The following is a 19,452-nucleotide window of genomic DNA, read 5'->3' on the forward strand; positions in this document are numbered from 1 at the left end:
TGATCAGTAGGAATATAATTTACTAAACTTCTAAAGAAAGTTTTCTCATTTAATTAGATGTGCTGAATATAGTAATACATCTCTAAAAATTAATTGCTACTTTGCCAAGGATATTTCTGTTACCCTAAATTATGTTTTACCTCTGTTAATAAAATTAACACTAAAAAACAAAAATTAGTGGAACTATAATAGCTTTCAAAAATAAATACCAGTAATCCTCATAGTTCATACCCAGATATTTAGGCACAATCTATATAAAATAATCAGTTTCAATGCAACCCTGACGTTATGATAGTCACCCCTAATGCACATGGGCTAAGATTAACATCCCTCGTTGATTCATGTGGACTTCTACTGTACCCTGGAGACACTTTTTTGAAGTAAACCTACAGCTGAGATACCCCTCCATGCATCAATTCCTCCTTCTGTCCATCCCATCTTAGGAAAGGAATTAAAATAATGAAGAAAGTCTGGTGAGGAAGCTCTAAATGAATATCTCAAAACTGATGGTGACGCTGGAATATTAAAGCAACACCATCATCAGGAAATCCTTGACAGCCCTTTTCAACTCTGGACACACCTAAGAAGCCTGTGTGTGCTGAAGCAGGAGGTGTGGGCCACAACCAAAAAATACACACATGGACCATGAAAAGGGTGAGGCCATGTTAAAGTATTTACACACGTGCCTGAGTATTTTCTAATACACCTTCCAGTGATTTGCATTTGGGTTTTGATTATCTTGTATACCATACATATTTCTAAAATACCAAGCTGCATTTCCCCTACCTAGATGAATCTATTCATGGTTTCCATCTTGAAGATGTCAGTACCATGCAGTTATAATACACAAGGTGCATTTATTGGAAAACTTTGTATAATATGTACAGGTTTTTAACCTCTGAACCATATATAAGGGATTACTAAAAAGATTTTCTATAAGTCTGCTTCTAAGGAACTGTACAACCTGTAAGGAATGTGCAGGTAGTTCTTTTTTAGTATTTGGAAATAAGATACATCTTTGTACCTTTGATTTTCTATTTTTTATCCCACTGTGATGGGTGATCAACCTAGAAACATATCTTGAGTAACTACTAGGTACAAGGTACTATATTATGTTTTGAGGAGTATACAGAATTTAATGACATGATGGCTGGCTCCCACATAGTTTAAATTTCAGTAAATAGCTTTTGAAGTGAATTCTACGTATGATATAGTAGAAAGTAAATAGACTTTGAAGGCTGATCCTGGTTCGTATCATACCGTCTTACTATCTCTGTGACCATAATTTGTTGAGTCAACCCAAAAATCTATTTGGTTATTTCCAAACAGAAACAGCCTACGGATTATATCTGAGATTGTTCCAAACTTTGCCTTTGAATACGTATACTTTTTTTTACAGAATTAACGTAATACTGGATATTACTTTGTTACCTGCTTTTTCTATTAACAATATATCATAAGCATCTTTCTATGTCAGTAAACACAATTCTGCATATTTCAATGGCTTTAATTCAACATGTTCTCTATTGTTGGATATTTAGATTTGCTTTTTGCTATTTTAAATGTCACAATCAATCTTATATTAAATTAAAAAAATAATGAAGAAAGAAATTAGTTAAGAAAGAGAAAAACTCAGACTTTTGGAAAATAACAGGAGCTTTGATGTTGTCTATACCTACCATAAAATGAAGATCTAAAGTGAGACTCTCAACCTTTCTATTAGTGCATTATTATTTGGCATTAAGTACAGGATTGTTACTTTCCAGCAAACCAGATTCAGGTACAGTTAAATGCATGATCTAAAACGCATTTCTTAAGGAAATACCAATTAAGTTATTTGAGGTTGCCTTCTTTTCAATTCTTAAAATGTTTCACATTAATTACAAGTACCATATCAATATAAAAATTTCAAATGTCCCCCTTTTTCAGGCTGTGTGATCTTAGTTTTTATCAAATGAGAAGAATGAGATTAAAGCTACTGACATAGATAACTAAATAAATATGGGAAAAATTTTAAAAACTTAAATTTATTTACTATACTTGAAGTTCTGGGGTACATGTGCAGAACATGCAGGCTTGTTATATAGGTATATATGTGCCATGGTGGTTTGCTGCACCCATCACATCATCATCAACATTAGGTATTTCTTCTAATTCTATCCCTCCCCAATCCCCCCACCCCTTGCTATCCCTCTCCTAGCCCTGCACCCCCAGATGGTGTGTGATGTTCCCCTCCCTGTGTCCATGTGTTCTCATTTACCACTTGACCCAGCAATCTCATTACTGGGTATATACCCAAAGGATTAGAAATCATTCTGTTATAAAGACACAGGCACACATATGTTTATTACAGCACTGTTCACAATAGCAAAGACTTGGAACCAACCCAAATGCACATCAATTATAGACTGGATAAAGAAAATGTGGCACAGATACATCATGAAAAACTTAAATAAAATTTAAAGGAAATCTCTTGATATTTATGTTAGCTAAGTTTTATTTAAGCATTCATCCGTAAAACAAAATATATTTAGTTAGTTTTACCTTGGTAACAAAGCATGGTTTTTGAAAGTGTCGTCTTTCCTAAGAATTGTATATGTATACGTGTATGTAACTATATCTATATATCTACCTATCTATATATTTATATAAATGTGTTAAATAGTATTGAAACATTGAAGTGAATGTCATAGAATCATTTTTGTAATTTCTATTTAAAATTGAAAACATAAAATCATATAAAATCAAAACAGTAATTTAAAAATTATCATTCTTTAGAAACCAAATTAATATTATAAATAAACATATTGTTTTATTATATCTTCTGGATTTAGTCAAATACATGGTATGTTTTCAAAAAACACATTGCTCCAAGCCAATTATCTCTTGGTTTCTACATATTAACTAAAGTGAAAAGATAGGGGAAATACTGAGCTATCTTTAGTGTACTCTTTCATTCATAAATGCACCTCATTATTTTCCAGCATTGAGGATGCAACCTTGGCTATAGCAGTTCTCTTAGTGAGCACTGTTCTTTGTTCTTAGATCCACTTTTAATATATAAACAATTATAGATGAATATAAACAATTATTGTTCAACAAATCAGTAGCAATTCTGTTTATATGTATTTAGCATAAATTAATGTTTGTGATTCAGTATGAAAAGTAAATACAGATATTTAAACTCTGCTTTTCAAAAACGTATAAATTAAATTTTAAAACTACATAACAAGCTATTTAAAAATGATTTAATCAACCACACATACAGTTCTTTCTTAAATTAATCTTAGGAGCACTATTATATTTTTTATTAAAAATGAAAAGATAATTACATGCTATATATTAATTGTGCACAGAATATCCCGCACTTGCACCTTCTTCATACTATTTTCAGATTTATATTTTCTCTAAATGACTAGTATTCTCATAGTCCTGTAAACATTTATGCTATGTTAGAATGGCAAAAGAAAATTATTTTATGCAAGGGAAAATATTTATTATTTGAGCCTCAGATGCAGCAGCATCAGATATTTAATAAATTTTTATGTTTTGGCAAGTGTTCTCTTTACTTTTAATGACCTAAAACTAAGTAGAACAAGTACATTGTATTCATTTATTTTTGCAAGCTACTTTTAATACAAAAGTAAGAAATATATGGTAGCCACATGCTTACTAGTGTATAGCTTTCGAGGGAACACTAAATTATCTAAAGGATCACAAAGAGGATTTTACGAATCTTACATCAATTCTGAAAATTTGGCTTAAAGAAGAGAAAAATTGCAGGGTAACTTTAAAAGCCATCATAGACATTTTTACATATTTATATTTATCATCAGCTTTATACTGCTGAAGGGAGAGTAAGAGAATACGGCCTAATTTGTTTTAGAGTACTTGTTGATTAATTTTCAGGGAACTTGTCAGTAGTATTCAAATTAACTCCTTATTTCTTGAACAAAGTTGCAAAATTGATCTGCTTCAAAATAGTAACAGTTTAAATAGGAATTCATTTGGTTCTCGATTACCCAAATGTATTAGTTCATTCTTGCACTGCTATACACAAGTATCTTAGAAAGGGTAATTTATAAAGGAAAGAAGTTTAATTGGTTCATGGTTCTGCTGGATGTACAAGAAGCATAATTCCGGCATCTGCTTGACTTCTGGGGAGACCTCAAAAAACGTGGTAGCTGAAGGAGTAGACACCTCACATGGTTGGAGAAGGAGCAAAAGAAAGGAGACAGTGCTACACACTTTTATCAAACAGAGCTTGCAAGGTCTCTCACTGTCACGAGAACAGCACCAAAAGGATGGTGCTGAACTGTTTATAAGAAACCACCCCCATGATCCAACCACCTCCCACCAGGCCCTACTCCCAGGATTGGAGATTACAATTTGACATGAGATTTGGGCAGAGACACAGATTCAAACCATATCACAAAATAACTAATGAACAGAAGCTGAAAGATCAGATCAATCCCCAACCAGAGACCCTGCTGCCTTGCTGTTGAATTGAGAGTATAGAGAACCCCCAGGTGCTAATAGATAAATTACAGAGTATAATAGTTGCTCCTGAGTTGACTAAATGTTTTATATATTTTCTGCAAACAGTGGAACAAGATGATTTAACTATTTCTATGATAGTAAGCTTTGTAAAATATCCTAATTTACATCTTTGATATGGTAGTTATTGGATTTAAAGTGTTAAAATTATTTCACATATTTAACTTCAAATAATTTTGTGAGCAGCCTAATCTAAGCACTTTCTGATATCTTCAGCTATCATGATGATTGAACATTCATAATTTTATCAGAAGGAGGAGTAAAATATGCTGCTGTGAGAAGCCAGGTATTAGTAAATTTGGCTTATAGTCCCACTTTTGCCATTAGCTGCAGTCATTCTTTCTAAGTCCCTTCTACTTCTAAAATGCCAATGTATCTGCAAATATGCAGTTGTTATAAGGTCAATCCAATGGAAGTAGAAAGGATGAAAAAAATTCACAGCAAGCATTTTCTTTATCTCCAGATCTGTACTAGTTATGAAATTATAGCATATGTACTTGTTAAAATGATTTGTGTTAAGTTCAAGTGTATCTACAATACTTAATGTAGAAATAAAAGAAAATCTTGGTCAGGTGCAAGAAGTATGCAAATTGCTATCAAACTTCCTTCTCCACATTATTAAGATCAGACAAGCGCCTCTGAAAGGTGATTATTTAACATATTAAATCACTTAATCAAATTCATAATTTGTAAAGAACAGCTTAATGTTTCATCTCATTTTCCACTTTCTATTCTTGGATTAAACTTTCTATGTTTGCATTTCAAGAGGTCTTGAATCATTAACCCTACTTCCATCTTAGTTATCCTGAATAGCTTCTATACTGTTAACCATCAAGTGATTCATCCCAAGTTGCTGTTTCTTGCTCTTAAAGCTTTTATAAGTGGCTGTATTTCTTTATTCCAACTTTATTATGAACTCCTTCAGGGAAGGACCTCCATTTTTATTTCTTTGCCATCCTTCCACATAACCTGATAAAGTATGTTACACGTAGGAGGGGTGCAAGATTAAATTAATGCTGTTGCTGATGCTTAAGCATCAGCCTGGTCAACATGTAGGAACTTCTAAGTCACAGATTCAAGCCTTAGTTTTATTTCTTTCATGTTTACCTTTATCAATATATCAAGTGTTAGATCTGTAAGAATCCCGATAAACTGGGCTGTGGAGAGTTAATGAAATGGTTTTTATTTTTTTAAAGTTTGGTTCCTGAGTCAATATTACCTAAGAAGTTTGTTAATTCAAATGCCTATGTTCTACCCCCAAACCAATAAATCAAATCCCGTGGTAGTGGATACTGAATAACTACATTTTTAATGAGCTCCCTAGATAATTATTGTGCAGAGTGAAGTCCAAGGTCTTATTTAGAAATATCAGGAGAGAGAATTGTCCCAAGAGTAGCTACATTTACTAGGGTCTCAATGAACTGCCCCCATCATTGTACTCTGTTACAACCTTTATAACTTTATGCATTTAACAGATGTGGTTTTTTTTATTCCTGTTGAGTTTCTAACCTTCGTTTTCTGTTCTTGTTTTTGTGCCATCTTTATCACAGATTCATAACTCCGGTTTTGTGGTCTTGACTAGATAAACGGACTATCACTCCTAATTGAAACTCCCTTTACTTAATAACCTGGTTTCAATGTTCTTTATCCTGGGACTATACCCTGATTTTTGTTTAATTCATTCATTGTGGCTCAACAAGAAGTTCTTGAATTCCTTTCCCTCATGAAGGTTTTTACTGACAAATTTTTGGGGTGAAAGTAATCAAGCTCATTACTAACAATGAGAAAATTGAGTAGGTTTTAAGATCTAAACTACGTGTTTAAGGAGGTTAATTTTTATCACACTGCGCTGGCTTCTCTAATTCTTTGCTTATAGTACTTGCTGAAATTTCTAATGTAGTATTCTAGTTGCCTAATTAACATGGAACCTGAAGTGCCTCTGGATTAAGGCATTTAAATTATACTGACCTAAATGTTTTATAACTGAACATAACATCTTCAAAGAAAATGAATCTCTTTATTTTCTTTTAATAATTATTATTATTATTATTAAAGACCTTTATTAACAGGTGCTTGCAGTTTGTTGACTTTTTTGAAAAAAATCAAGCTGTAAACTTTTATTACAAATTAAAAATGAAGTTCTTAAAAATCTCAACTTGACCAGATATGAAACAATTTAAAAACCTGTAAAGGCGTATTGAGAAAAACCAGGCTATTTTAAAAAACACGTTTGTTATTACCAAAAAGAGACATCTTTAGGTAAAAATAATAAAAACACCATGCTGCATAGATAATGCAGATAGTTCTATTTACCTGGTCAACAGGCAAAAAGCAAGCACTTAAGGTCTTCAGCTCCAATCTTTTATTCATTTCTTATTGCTGGAATTTCTTATTTCTTCTTGTTGCCTCAACGTCGGAATCTCTTTATTTTCTTATCAAGGTACATTTTATTTTTTACATTTGGCATGCTCTTTATTCAAAGAAAGAATATTAAAAATTATAGTTTTATGTCTCCAAAGATTATCTGCCATCTGTGGCCATTTTTTGAAAAAAACAGTATTGCAGTAAACATTTTCTTTCTGAAGCATATGCAGTCTATACTGTAGTGCTCACATATAGAAAATTTTATAATAAAAGATCAAGATTAACAACTCTATGCTCTCCTAAGGAACTACAGAAAAGTTTTCCTGATTGTTCTTGTGACTAGGTTTTTTGGTCAAATGGAATACTTTTCTCTTATAGTTAAGGTATAATATTAGTCATTATATTAATTGTATTCAATTTGAGTATACTAAAACTTTTCTCTATTACTTGGCCACTAATTGCAACTGTTCTTTTTCACCATTTTAACTTTAAACGTTTATACTAGAAGACTGAATAATGCATGCACACAGTACCATTATAGCACTGGAGTATTTTGAGTTGGATTATGAATTTACATTTACTAGTGAGTTTCGTAATTTCCTGGTTTTTTTTGTTATAGTAATTATCATTTCATTTCTAGTTGCAGTACTCTCATACGAATTTTTTGTAAGGTCAGTCTAATGGTGACAAATTCCCTCAGCTTTTGTTTGTTTAGGAAGGTTTTACTGTTTCTTCAATTGTAAAGGATAGCTTTGCTGAATATGGGATTAGTGGAAGACAGTGATTTTTCCCCTTTCATCACTTCAAATATATAATTGCATTTTTTCCTGACCTGAAAAGTTTCTACTGAGAAATCTGCTGAAAGTTCAATGAGTATTCCCTTATTGTGATTTGGTGCTTCCCTTTTATAGCTTTTAGAGTTCTGTCTTTGATTTTTTGACAGATTGTTTACAATCTGCCTCAGAGGGGATATATTTGGTTTGAACATAATTGGAAACTTTTGAGCTTCCAGAATCTGGATGACCTTATCATTTGCCGTACTTGGAAAGTGTTTAGCTCCTTTGTTAAACAGGTTTTCTGTGACTTTCTCCATCTCTTCTCCTTTGAACCTCTTTAACTGTGAGTTTATTCATTTAATGGTGTCTCCTAAGTCCTGTAGGCTTTATTCATTCTCTTTTATTATTGTTTTTCTCTGAGTTATTTCAAAAAGCTTGCCTTTGAGTTCAGAAATAATTTTTTCAACTTAATCTAGTCTATTATTAAGCTTACAACTGTACTTTTATTTCATTATGAACTTTTTCAGCTCTAAAATTTCTGCTTCATTCTTTTTCATTATATCTATCTCTTTGTTGAATTTCTCATTTAGATCACAAATTGTTTCCCAATTTTTGTGGTTTGTTTGAATTTCTTTTTATCATGCTGATTTTCCTTGTAATCATTATTTTAAATTCTTTTTTGGGCATTTTATAAATATTCTTTCTACATTTCCTGTTCTTTCTAGGCTTTGGATGCCTAGGTCTTAGTTTTACCATCAGGCGTAGGCTCTTGGCAGCCAAGGTTTTGGTGCTACAGAGTTTCATTCTCCAGTGATCTGTTACTGGAAGCCTATTATGTTCCTTTGTATGTATTATGTTTCCTTGCTTTTTCATGTTTCTTGTGTGCCTAGGTTGGTATCTGTGCATCTAGTAGAACAATTGTTTTTTTCCAATTTTGTGAGTAGCTTTCCCAGAGAGAGACTTTCTTTACTACATAGATGAATCCTAGAGTGTCACTTTTATATGGTATATTGGCTTTGGTTCTATGTGGTCTAAATAATGTGGATTCAATGTAGTTTCTTCAGCTGTAATTCTTGTCAGCTGAGCCTGCAATTATGTCAGTGGCCTAGGCTGTGGAGCTTTGGGATGTCACTGTCACCGTTTTGCTGGGAAGAGAACATCAGGCTGATTATATGTGCGGATGCGGGAAGCTGGCCAGTTGTTCAGAAGATTCTCTGTTGTGCAGGTCCAAATGTTTCCTAGGGAGGAGAGAGTCACGTGGCTTTGGATGCCTAGGTCTTGGTTTTACCATCAGGCCCAGGTTCTTGGCAGCCAAGGTTATGGTGCTGCAGGCATGCATGTGAGTGTGGTAGAATGACGGTGAGGCCTCAGGGATAAAGAGCCTAAGTGGCTACTGGCCTCCAATGCAGGACATACTGTAATGATGAGTCCAGTTTCAAGATGGTGCTATGCTGCAACAGCTTAGGACACAGGGTTACAGAAGTATATTTTTAAGAATATTCTCAAAAGCTTGGAATTTTTATAGTGGATTAGGTAATACTTGTCAAGATGACAATTAGTATAAATATAAAAGTGAGGTGTTTCCAACTGCCTGGGAAAACTTCCTTGCAAAAATCTCATCAAGTAAAAATTGCATATTATTTTCATCTCTTGCTCAGGAATTTTAATGATCAATTTTTCCATTGTTTTTATTATTGCATTCCATAATTTGATAGTTTTCACTGCTTCTTCATTATCTACAACAGTACTTCTTTTATCTTCTTATAAAATGGAACTTTTTGAGATCCTAAGGAAAGTGAATGGAACCTATCCCTCAAAATATTCACACACACAATATATTTTAGAGATTTCTTGAGGATTAATAAGCTCTAACTTCTAAGAAAATGTCCAGAGTCCCTATCTTGTCTTTTACAAGCCTCCATAATATAGCTCTGACCTTCTTTTTCAGTCTCCTCATTTTCTACTCTTCTCCAATATTTGTCTTTCACTTTGATAAAACTGAAATCTGCCATTTGAGTATACATTAAACTTCCCTGCTTCAATACTCTTTTCCCTAGAAAGGCAATGGAAAGGTTTTTCCTTCTTCCTATAATTAGTTCTTTTCCATAGCTGCATTAAAATGTATCCATTTCTCAAGCGTAATCTCAAATTATGTCACCTCTATGAAGCATTCCAAGACTGTTCTGGCCAGAAAGATTTTCTTTTCTTTGAATGCCTATGGAGCTCAATGACCAAGCAATTTAAAGTATTCTTATATTGCACTTTATTTAATGGCCATGAAACCTTGCAAGTGTGTACACTTTATCTCTCCAACTATGTCATAAGCCTCTGGTGAAAATTGGCACATATTATTTACCTTTTGATTCCTTTGTGTGCCTAGAAAAGCATAATGCACATAAACGAGGGCTCAATAAATAATTCTTGAATGGCAGAAACATTAAAAGAAAACCAACATCTTAAACAACTGAAATTTTGTCATGCTGCAACATACTTCAGACTAAATTAAGTAGCTGTGTTGCTTACAATGTTAAGTGACAGTCTGTTACTCATGCATTGTTTTCAGTTTTGTTAGAAGTACTGTAATCAACATTAACTAGAAAAGGACACCTATGTCTCACAGAGCTGATAGCAGTCTAGGTTTACAGGAGAAGGGTAGACGAGTAATTTAATACATAGCTTTCATTTAGTAAGCTATCCACGGCATGATGAAGAACCAATTGCTTATGTTATAGACGTGCTGAGAAAACTGCAAGGTATTTAGTATGGCTACTCATGAAGAGCAATAGTGGGGAGGAGGGCAAAGACATGCATTCTGTACAGTAATACTTGAAAGCGTGCAAGGGATGAGTCACAGTGACTAATAGTGATAGGCTAAGAAAAGTTAACCAGAAGTTACAAAGAACTATGAATTCACTGCTGATAGTTTCGATAAATATGATCATTGATATTTGGTTTCTTTCAGTGCAAATAACAGTATAATATATAAGTATTGATTTAGAAAATACACACTTTATAGTGTTTCCTTTATGTAACATAAACCTTTATGTAATGGTTTTTGTTCAAAATTTCAATGATGCTCATTTAATCCTAAAACATCAGATAACTGAAAACTATTTGATCTAGGTTCTTCTCACTTCTAGTCATCTTTTCTCAGATAGTTATTTTTAGTCTACTTGTAAAATCTTATTTCTCAAACACACACTATGGCTGAAAATTTTCCATTCTTCATGGTGAAATGATTGCCTAAATGGAATAGAAACACCATAAATAAGGTATACTCAATGAATATATTTTTCTTTTAGCATAGGAAGATGATAAAAATTTTAAAATTTTTATATAATAAAGCTTGTCTTATATCTGTCATTGTTTTCCTTTTGAGAGATAAACTACTGCAATGTAAACATGATTTTAAAATACCAAGCAATGTTTTTATTTGAAAATACAAATAAATATATACCACTTCATTAGTGTTCGTGGAATCCTCAGTGATTAAAAAGTAAGTTTTTTCTGTTATACCCAACTGATTAGTTGCTACATCCTTAAAATTGATATACACTGAATGATAGCCAAAATTAATATCATGTTAATAATATTTGATACTGCATGTAGTTACTAGATATTATCAGAACTTTAGCCAACTTCCTTAGTATTGCCTTTAGTGTATTATGTTGTTTCTAACGTGTAGGATTTATGCATTGGAGACGGTAACAGCCCATTGATTTTGACTCAGTATTATGTTAACTAGTTGCCAAAGAACACAAGCAAAGCAAACAACAACCGATACCCCGTTTTCCCAATTGGATGGTCCTTTATTGCTGACTTAGGAAATCAATTCACTCAGACAGTCCTTGCTAAAATATTGCATTTTTTAAAAGAAAACCTGTGATAGTTTAATCACAGAATACAGTTCCCACATACCCTACAGTCAATTTATTTTATTATTAACATTTGGGTAGTATGGTAAATATGTTACAATTAAGTAACAAATATTCATCCATAATTATTAACTAAAATCCATTTTGGTTCAATTTCCTCAGTTTGCACCAAAGGTCCCTTTTCTAGTACACATCACATTTATATTTTATGTCTTTTTTGGCTCCTCTTGGTTGTGACAGTTTCTCAGATTTTCTTTTTTGATAATACTGACAGTTTCAGGAGTATATTCCAGGGATTTTATAGAATATTTCCCTATGTAAATTTCTCTGATGTTTTTCTCATGATTAGATTGGAATGATGGGGATGGGGGAGGAAGACAGCAAAGGTAACAAAGGTAAAATATGATTCTCATTACATCATATTACGTGTACATACTGTCAACAGGACTGAACAATATCTTAATGTTTAAAATGTTTAATTGACAAATAATAATTGTGCACATTTATGGGGTCCAATGCAATGTTTTCATCTAGGTATACATTATAAAATGATTCAATAAACTATCATATCTGCCAACTCACCAGTTTATTTATTTATTTATTTTTGATGAGAATGTCAAAAATTTTAGCAATTTTGATCACTTTTGATGTTAAATATCTGGCTAAGCTCATATTTGTCAGGCTTCTTCACCAACGGTGTAAATTTACACTTTCTGCCCTTTTCCATAACGTACTCACCCATTGGAAAGAAGTCACTATGTGCAGCTTACACTTAAGGCCCAGTATTCCGCTCGACCTCTTTGAGGGCAGAGTGCTGACATAAACTATTAGAAATTCTTCTGCACAATTTTTTTTCTTTTTCCTCTCATTTATTTACATGATCATTTATTTATATGCGTATGGACTCGTGAACATTTATTTCATATTATGATTTGCAATCTAATACTACTTCATTTTGCTATTTAAATTTTTCCAGTTTTGACCATTGGGAGCTTTTTTAGTTGTACCCTGTGTCCCTCTGACACATCAACATCATTTTTCTGAACACTTACTTTCTGACTCTACAAGATGTTCCAGGTTCATCTTTCAGAATACTTATTTGAATTACGTTTTATAATTGAGGATCCAGTGTTCCCCAGTACTGTCCTTCGATTTCAGTTTTTACTTCTTTAAATACAAGAATTTCACACTGGTACACATACATAAATATACATATACGTGTACATATATGTATAAAATACTGCAACTATTTTCACTAATAAAGTCATGACTTATAATGTCATAAGACATCAACAAGGTTAGCATTAGTAGCAGATACCTTGCAAGAGTCGAAAGAAGACACGCAAAATTTCAAAAAAGTCTTTAAAGTACAAAGTAACCGAACATTTGTGCAATTTGCAACACGTCAATATAATTAATATGTGGCTCTTTGACATCACATGTCATACAGTATAATGCATTTTGAGGCCTTTATTTCTATTTCCAAATGCAAAAACTTAAACGATGTCTTTCATATATCAGAAATAATAACTACATATGTTTAATTGTAAGATTTAAAAGAATGTCTCCAAAGTATCATCAGATCCTTAAATGAAAGTCCTCAAATTTTCAATTATGAAATATATTTTAATGAATATTAACTTAATCATATATGTGATATAGGCGGGCGGATCACCAGAGGTCGGGAGTTCCAGACCAGCCTGACCAACATGGAGAAACCATGTCTCTACTAAAAATACAAAATTAGCCGAGTGTGGTGGCACATGCCTGTAATTCCAGCTACTCGGGAGGCTGAGGCAGGAGCATCACTTGAACCCAGAAGGCAGAGGTTGCAGTGAGCCAAGATGGTGCCATTGCACTCCAGCCTGGGTGACAAGAGCGAAACTCCTTCTCAAAAAAAAAAAAAGCAAACAAATTATATATATGATATCATATCACTGTCAGGAATGAGACATGAGGACCATGGTACCTCACTCTCAGAATGAGGCTATGAGTAGCAAGGATTTGAAATCAACCAGCAAAAGTTTCATCTCTAAAAAAGTTAGGAATCATTGCAAAAAATTTAAATTCTTTTGTCGTAATGTTCTACATTTAGTAAAGCAATTGAATAACGTATGTAATTGTGTGTGGTGTGTCTTAAACCACAGGCAAAAAGATTTAACCTTAACCTTTCTGGAAATAACAATATAATTGTAGTTCATTTCTCATTCCTTCATTTGACATAAAAGTCTCTACTGAATAATGCAGTGTAAAGTTAAGTGAAGCAGGCCTAGTTGTGAACTTCAGAAAATCACACTATTTTTTCTTTGTGAGAAGATAGGCAACACGAACAACAACAACATTAACTTATAAAATATCTGGAAAAATACCAATTGTAGATGTGAGCACCATCTTCACACTCAAAGATTTTCCTTGGGATCAGGAGAAAATATATGTAAAGTGCTTCATGCTTAGTATACAGTAACCATCAACAAAAGCTACTTCTTATTTTTAATGTTGTATTGGTATTGCTTTGTTACCGTTACCTTTCCAAAGTCATTTCCCACCACTCTCTCTGTTGAGCACGCTTCTCCAGATATACTTGCCTTTTCGTATTTGAATATATCAACCACACTCTCATCTCAGGCCCCATGAAATTGATTTATTCCTGAAAAGCACTCCCTGCAGATATCCACATAACTCATTTTCTCCTTTATGGGAAATAATTTTACAATAAGATTCACTGTTTTAGACTCAGAATTTCTCTTATGCATGAATATTTCCCTAGCAGATTTCATATAACAGATGGGTTTGTGTTGAGGATGAAGATCTACAATACATTTGCCCCTATCTGAATAGTTTTGTTAAGAAGGCAAATACACAAATACACTATCATGTGTCTATTATCATAAAGAGCAGAGGTATCTGTATAAGGCACACGCCATGCTGGCTGAATAGCCATATTCCCGGAGGGCAAAATAGCAACATGGTTACAGGATGGCTGGAAAGTTACCTCTATGGCCATGGACCATGCATGTGATCCTAAAATCAGTATAATGAATAATAGGGCAAGACATAATTTTTAGTTCACCATTTAAGTTAAGGAATATTTTCAACATTAATCAATGGACACTATGGGAACATGTGGCATTGATTTGTACAGAAAAAACATATATGGTGGTTAAGTATTCCCTTGGCACAGGAGCAGTAACCTCTCATTTGCTTCAAATTCTTGAGTCAGACATTCTGTCTTCTTTTCTCACTTGATTTAAATATCTACTCAAATATTACCTCATCCAAAAAGCCTTCTTTATCTGAAGGAGCACGCTCTTCTTCGCTCTATTCTTTCTAATTAATTTTTTCTCATATTACTTATAACCACCTATATATTGTAAATTGGTTTATTTTTATTACCTTTCTCTTCCCATTAGAATGTATATTCAATGAAAACAGATTCCCTGTTTCGATCCTGTTTTATCCCTAACATCTGGAAGAGTGCCTGGCACACACTGAATGCTCAATCTTTGTGGAATAAATTATTAATAAATTCTAAGTCTTATTCATCCAATCTTACTTTCTTTGGGATAGCAACATATACAATAACATCTGCTCATATTTTCTTCTAGGCAAACCTCACCTGAAACTTGCAAAGGGCTTGAGTAAAGAGAGAATTTTGAGTCTTTTCTAACAGTGCACAGATGACAAAAATGTTTAAAGTCACATATCACGATACTTGGTAGGTTTTGCAAAATCCTAAAGCCCCAACAGGTAAAATGAAGGCATGATCCCCATTCCTGACAATTCCTTCAAATTAAACAGCACTATAAATGTCCAATTTTGTACTGGGGCATGCATGTTCTGGACCCACAAATGGTTCATTTGCATTTCACTCAATGTCTTCGAACACAAAGAGGAAATCACTACATCTCTTTTAGCAAATGGAGTAAGCATGATTTTTCACAATGTTAACATTGTGACATCCATCTGTATACTTACGCAATCATATGTTCATGAGCAATCGCAAATACCTATATATGATTTCATAATTAAATATTCTGTCATATAAGAAGCATCATCATAATACAGTGTTAAAATATGTGTTCTTTTTGTTGGAATGCTATGGCCGAAATAAGGAAAAGACACCTGAGCAAGGTAGTTATGGGGAAGCAAAGATGCAGAGTTAGTAGATAACTAGGACAAAAGTAAAATGGTAATTGAGCACAGGTCTCTGATGACCAGCATGCTGGTATATGAATACTCACAGTGCGGGATCATGATACAGAGCTTACGGAGCTGTTCCTAAATGCTCTATGTCCTTACAATTCAGTTGTATACGAATATATATGGATTTTTAAATTTCAAAACCAGCATGTTAACATAACTTTAAGAACGTTGGCTTTAATATCCTTTTCAGGACAATTGTGATTTACCCTGTTACATTGCATGTTTGCAATTTAGTCCATTCTCTATTTATTCCCCATAATATTTGTAGAAAGCAGGATGGCTTAAAGACCCTTACTGTGCTCTGAGTGACAAAGCTTATCTTGTACTAGTATGATAATTCTCCACACTCACTACTGTTTTCTTTTTAAAAACACCACTGGAGTTATATTGAGGGGATGGCAGCCTGCTGCCAACTTGTCAGGATCTTTTCTTCCTGCTCCCCAATATTGCTGAAGAAGAGAGGCATTGAAGAAGCAAGGAACCAGAAAGCTCCTTCTCAAATGATGCTAGACCAAGACAGGAAGATTTAAAATGGGTAATGAGAAGGTAATAAACCATCATATTCCAATTAATAAGATCCTCAATTTAACCCTCTCCTGCCTAAGATATCCTTGACATACCTATAAAACCATTTCCTGTGTTTATATTAAGAAAATATTGACTTTCCACTGAAACCATAGAATAATTAACAAGGCATTTCTTTAGAAATTAAAAAATGTCAGGAATAAAATCAAAAGATAAATGCACTTTTTAAACTCACTTGATGACGCTTTAAATTTGACATTTTATCTAACATTTTTTCTAACATCTATTTTATTGTTAATATTCCCATACTAGAAAATTAATTCATGCATTCTCAAATAATTTTGTTCCAAGGTCACCGTGGGTAATTTAAATTTCTCTACAGCAGAGTTAAATTCATTTATTAAACTCCAAATTCAGCAGTTTTTAAAAATTGTTCTTGGTGAGGAGAGCAAATTTGAAAGCCTGCTGAATTTAAAATTAAGGACTCTATATTACCTTGAGGGTCTTATTTGTTGTGCCAAATGCAACTTGCAATCCCAACAGTTATACAGTTTTTCCACGGGCAAGCACAAAGTATTTAGGAAAATTTCACACATATATGCTTTATTTCCTGAGAAATTTATATGGCAGGCAATCTAACTTTATTATTAATGTCATTTCACAAAGTCTTCTGCATGTTTATATTTCAACAATACTGAGTTCCTATAAAGGCATCATTTTAATGTAATGTTGGTAGACTGCCTCTTCTTTTGATATTCTGTTTTGAATTTATCAAAGCAAGACACTGTGAGGTTGTTATATTGGGAAAACTTATATTAAGAAGCAAATCTGCCAGTCCTTTTTCTCTATTTTTATGGAGGGACAAAGTATGCCAAATATCCAGGTTTCTAAATAAATTAGCATGTTGAACAACTATATGCTCTAAAACACATAAAAACCCTTCTTTTTCTATAGCACTACTACAAATTAATTACATCGCCAACATTATCAACTGTGTCTAAAACATGTTGGGACTATAAAAATAACTGATAGTGAAAAAGCAAAATACAAAGAGATAAGGATCCACTAGGTTAAGTTATATTTGACAGTATTAGAGGACAGAACATAATTTTCTTGCACTCGAACAATGACTGGTGGACAGAAAAGTAAAGATAACAAATGTTTTACAAACTATACCCAAACTACAGTATATTATTTAATTTTCATTTTATGTAAAAGCTGAAATGTTCCATTTCCTGCTTTAAGATCACATTGCCGTAAGCAGCATCTGATTACCTGCTTTATGCAGAATATTTTCATGCTTGCAAAAACTAGCTAGGAAAGTAAAACAACTTGAAATGAATCTCCGAACGTCAAATATTCCATATTGTCACATAAAGCTAACATAGTTTTAAGAGTCAATACAGCAACTATGTACTAAGGAAACAGATAAGGATGTGCTGATCATTCATAGCTTCGCTTTTGTCAAAGTTGGCCCAACTCACAGTGTCAGAAAGAGTTCTCTGTGATTCATAACACTTGCACAAAGAATTGCATTTAAACATCAGAGCCACGGGGGTTATTTATAGAACATTAGTAATTATAACAATCATCTCTTAGAACTGAAACAGAATGCTTAATGAAAATAGGAGAAGTAAACTAATAATCCACCCCCCAAATTTCCATGAATTATAAAGATGTATGTGTTATTCGTGTTTTCTTTTATAAACTTAGAGGAAACGGTTTCTGAGAGATCCTGATTGGCTGAATACAAACTCAAAGATTATTATGGTATTTTCTATTTAAACACTAAACAAGAATTGTAGAGGATAAGTTAACTTAAGTTACGGCTTTCAGTTATGCCACCGAAAAGTCTTACCTTGCTGTAGAATCTTCTATATTGTCATCAGCTATCATCTCCAAATCTTGTGAACGTTTCCCACAAGCTTCTTGGAATAAATTCTTTTCTGGAACTGCCTTAGGAGTATCTTCATTTGCTTGAAAATGTACTATCAGGTTATGTTGGTGCAAATTCTGAATGGCTCTCTGATGGACAGGGGCCGGTCCTGGCACTGGTGCCAGTATATTGTGGTGGACAGGACTGTTGCTTTTCTTCAGTCCGTTTCTGTCCCGAGAGTGGCTCTTCAACCTGCCCTGAACCGGGGTCCCTCTATGCTCATATCCTTCCGGCTGAAGACAGCTTCCAGCGTTGGTGGAACCTTGAAAAGGATGACTAAACCACCTCCAGCGTAGCCTTAGGATCTGTTTCACATCAAACTCTTTCTTGCCAGACGCTGACATTGTAGCAGGAGGAAGACAAAAGCCTTCTCTCACAGAAAGGAAACGGAGCCTTTGTTATCTCTTGTTTTTCTGCCTCTTCTGTGGAACTAACAAAAGCACAAGTGCCGAGAGCAGTCTTTCTTGCTTTCTCTCCCCTCCCCCACTGCCTATGCTACACTGTGAATACTTGTAGCCTTCTAGCAGAAGGAGAAGGCTGCAGCTAACAGTGTAGGTGGGAACCCATGCTGACAGGATGATGAGGTCAGACCTTAAACAAGTAAATCAGCTTACCACAGGAAAGCAGCTACCACAACACTCTCCAGCTGTTAGATTTGCAGGCTTGCAGCCCTCCTGCTTGGACATGCAGATATCTAGCCCTGCTTCTTCAGTATCAAAGTACAGTAGCTGCGGCTTAAACCCGGGCAAGTGAGCAAAAGCGAAGTGTCTAAACTTATTTCCTTCTAGATTCCTTCTACTCACGCCTCCCCTGCTAGATTCATTTCTCAGTAGCCCACTTCTAAAAATGTGCCACTTTGTTCCATGACAATATGCGACAGAGGAATTCATTATAATCTATTTTGAGATTCCTTTTATGGAAACTTTGAAAATGGTTCATTAAGGGAAAGCTATCCTGTCATCAGTACCCTCATGCAGGTTTGTAATTATTTTTTACAAAACTAATCTGAAAATGCGAAAGTCTCTGTATGAATATTTACCTGAAAACTTGACACATTTTAGAAACATAAGAAAGTATTGGTTACCCATGAGCACACACACAAACACACCATTTGGGAATGTAGAAATGATATTTTTAGGCTACATATGGAGGAAGAAAGCAGTGCTTTTCCAAGCCAGTTAGGTTAAAAGAGATGTCTTCTCTCAGTGACCACAGC

General features: G+C 33.8%; 1 protein-coding gene across 2 annotated transcripts in view; it reads right to left on the reverse strand.

Annotated features, from left to right (window-relative positions):
* The window catches only part of KLHL4 (kelch like family member 4), a 156,745-nt gene extending 137,739 nt beyond the window's left edge, over positions 1-19,006 (reverse strand). The window contains exon 1 of one of the 2 annotated variants that reach the window (XM_012464484.3): positions 18,159-19,006. In XM_012464484.3, coding sequence (XP_012319907.2) covers positions 18,159-18,580 — 422 coding nt within the window. In that variant the 5' untranslated portion in view covers positions 18,581-19,006. The remainder of the gene's footprint in view (positions 1-18,158) is intronic. The other variant, XM_012464479.3, reaches the window with a different exon arrangement.
* Positions 19,007-19,452: the final 446 nt, after the last annotated feature.

Source organism: Aotus nancymaae, unplaced genomic scaffold (genome assembly GCF_030222135.1).
Source record: "Aotus nancymaae isolate 86718 unplaced genomic scaffold, 86718_ANA_hifiasm-v0.15.2.pri h1tg000004l, whole genome shotgun sequence".
Taxonomy (NCBI): Eukaryota; Metazoa; Chordata; class Mammalia; order Primates; family Aotidae; genus Aotus; species Aotus nancymaae.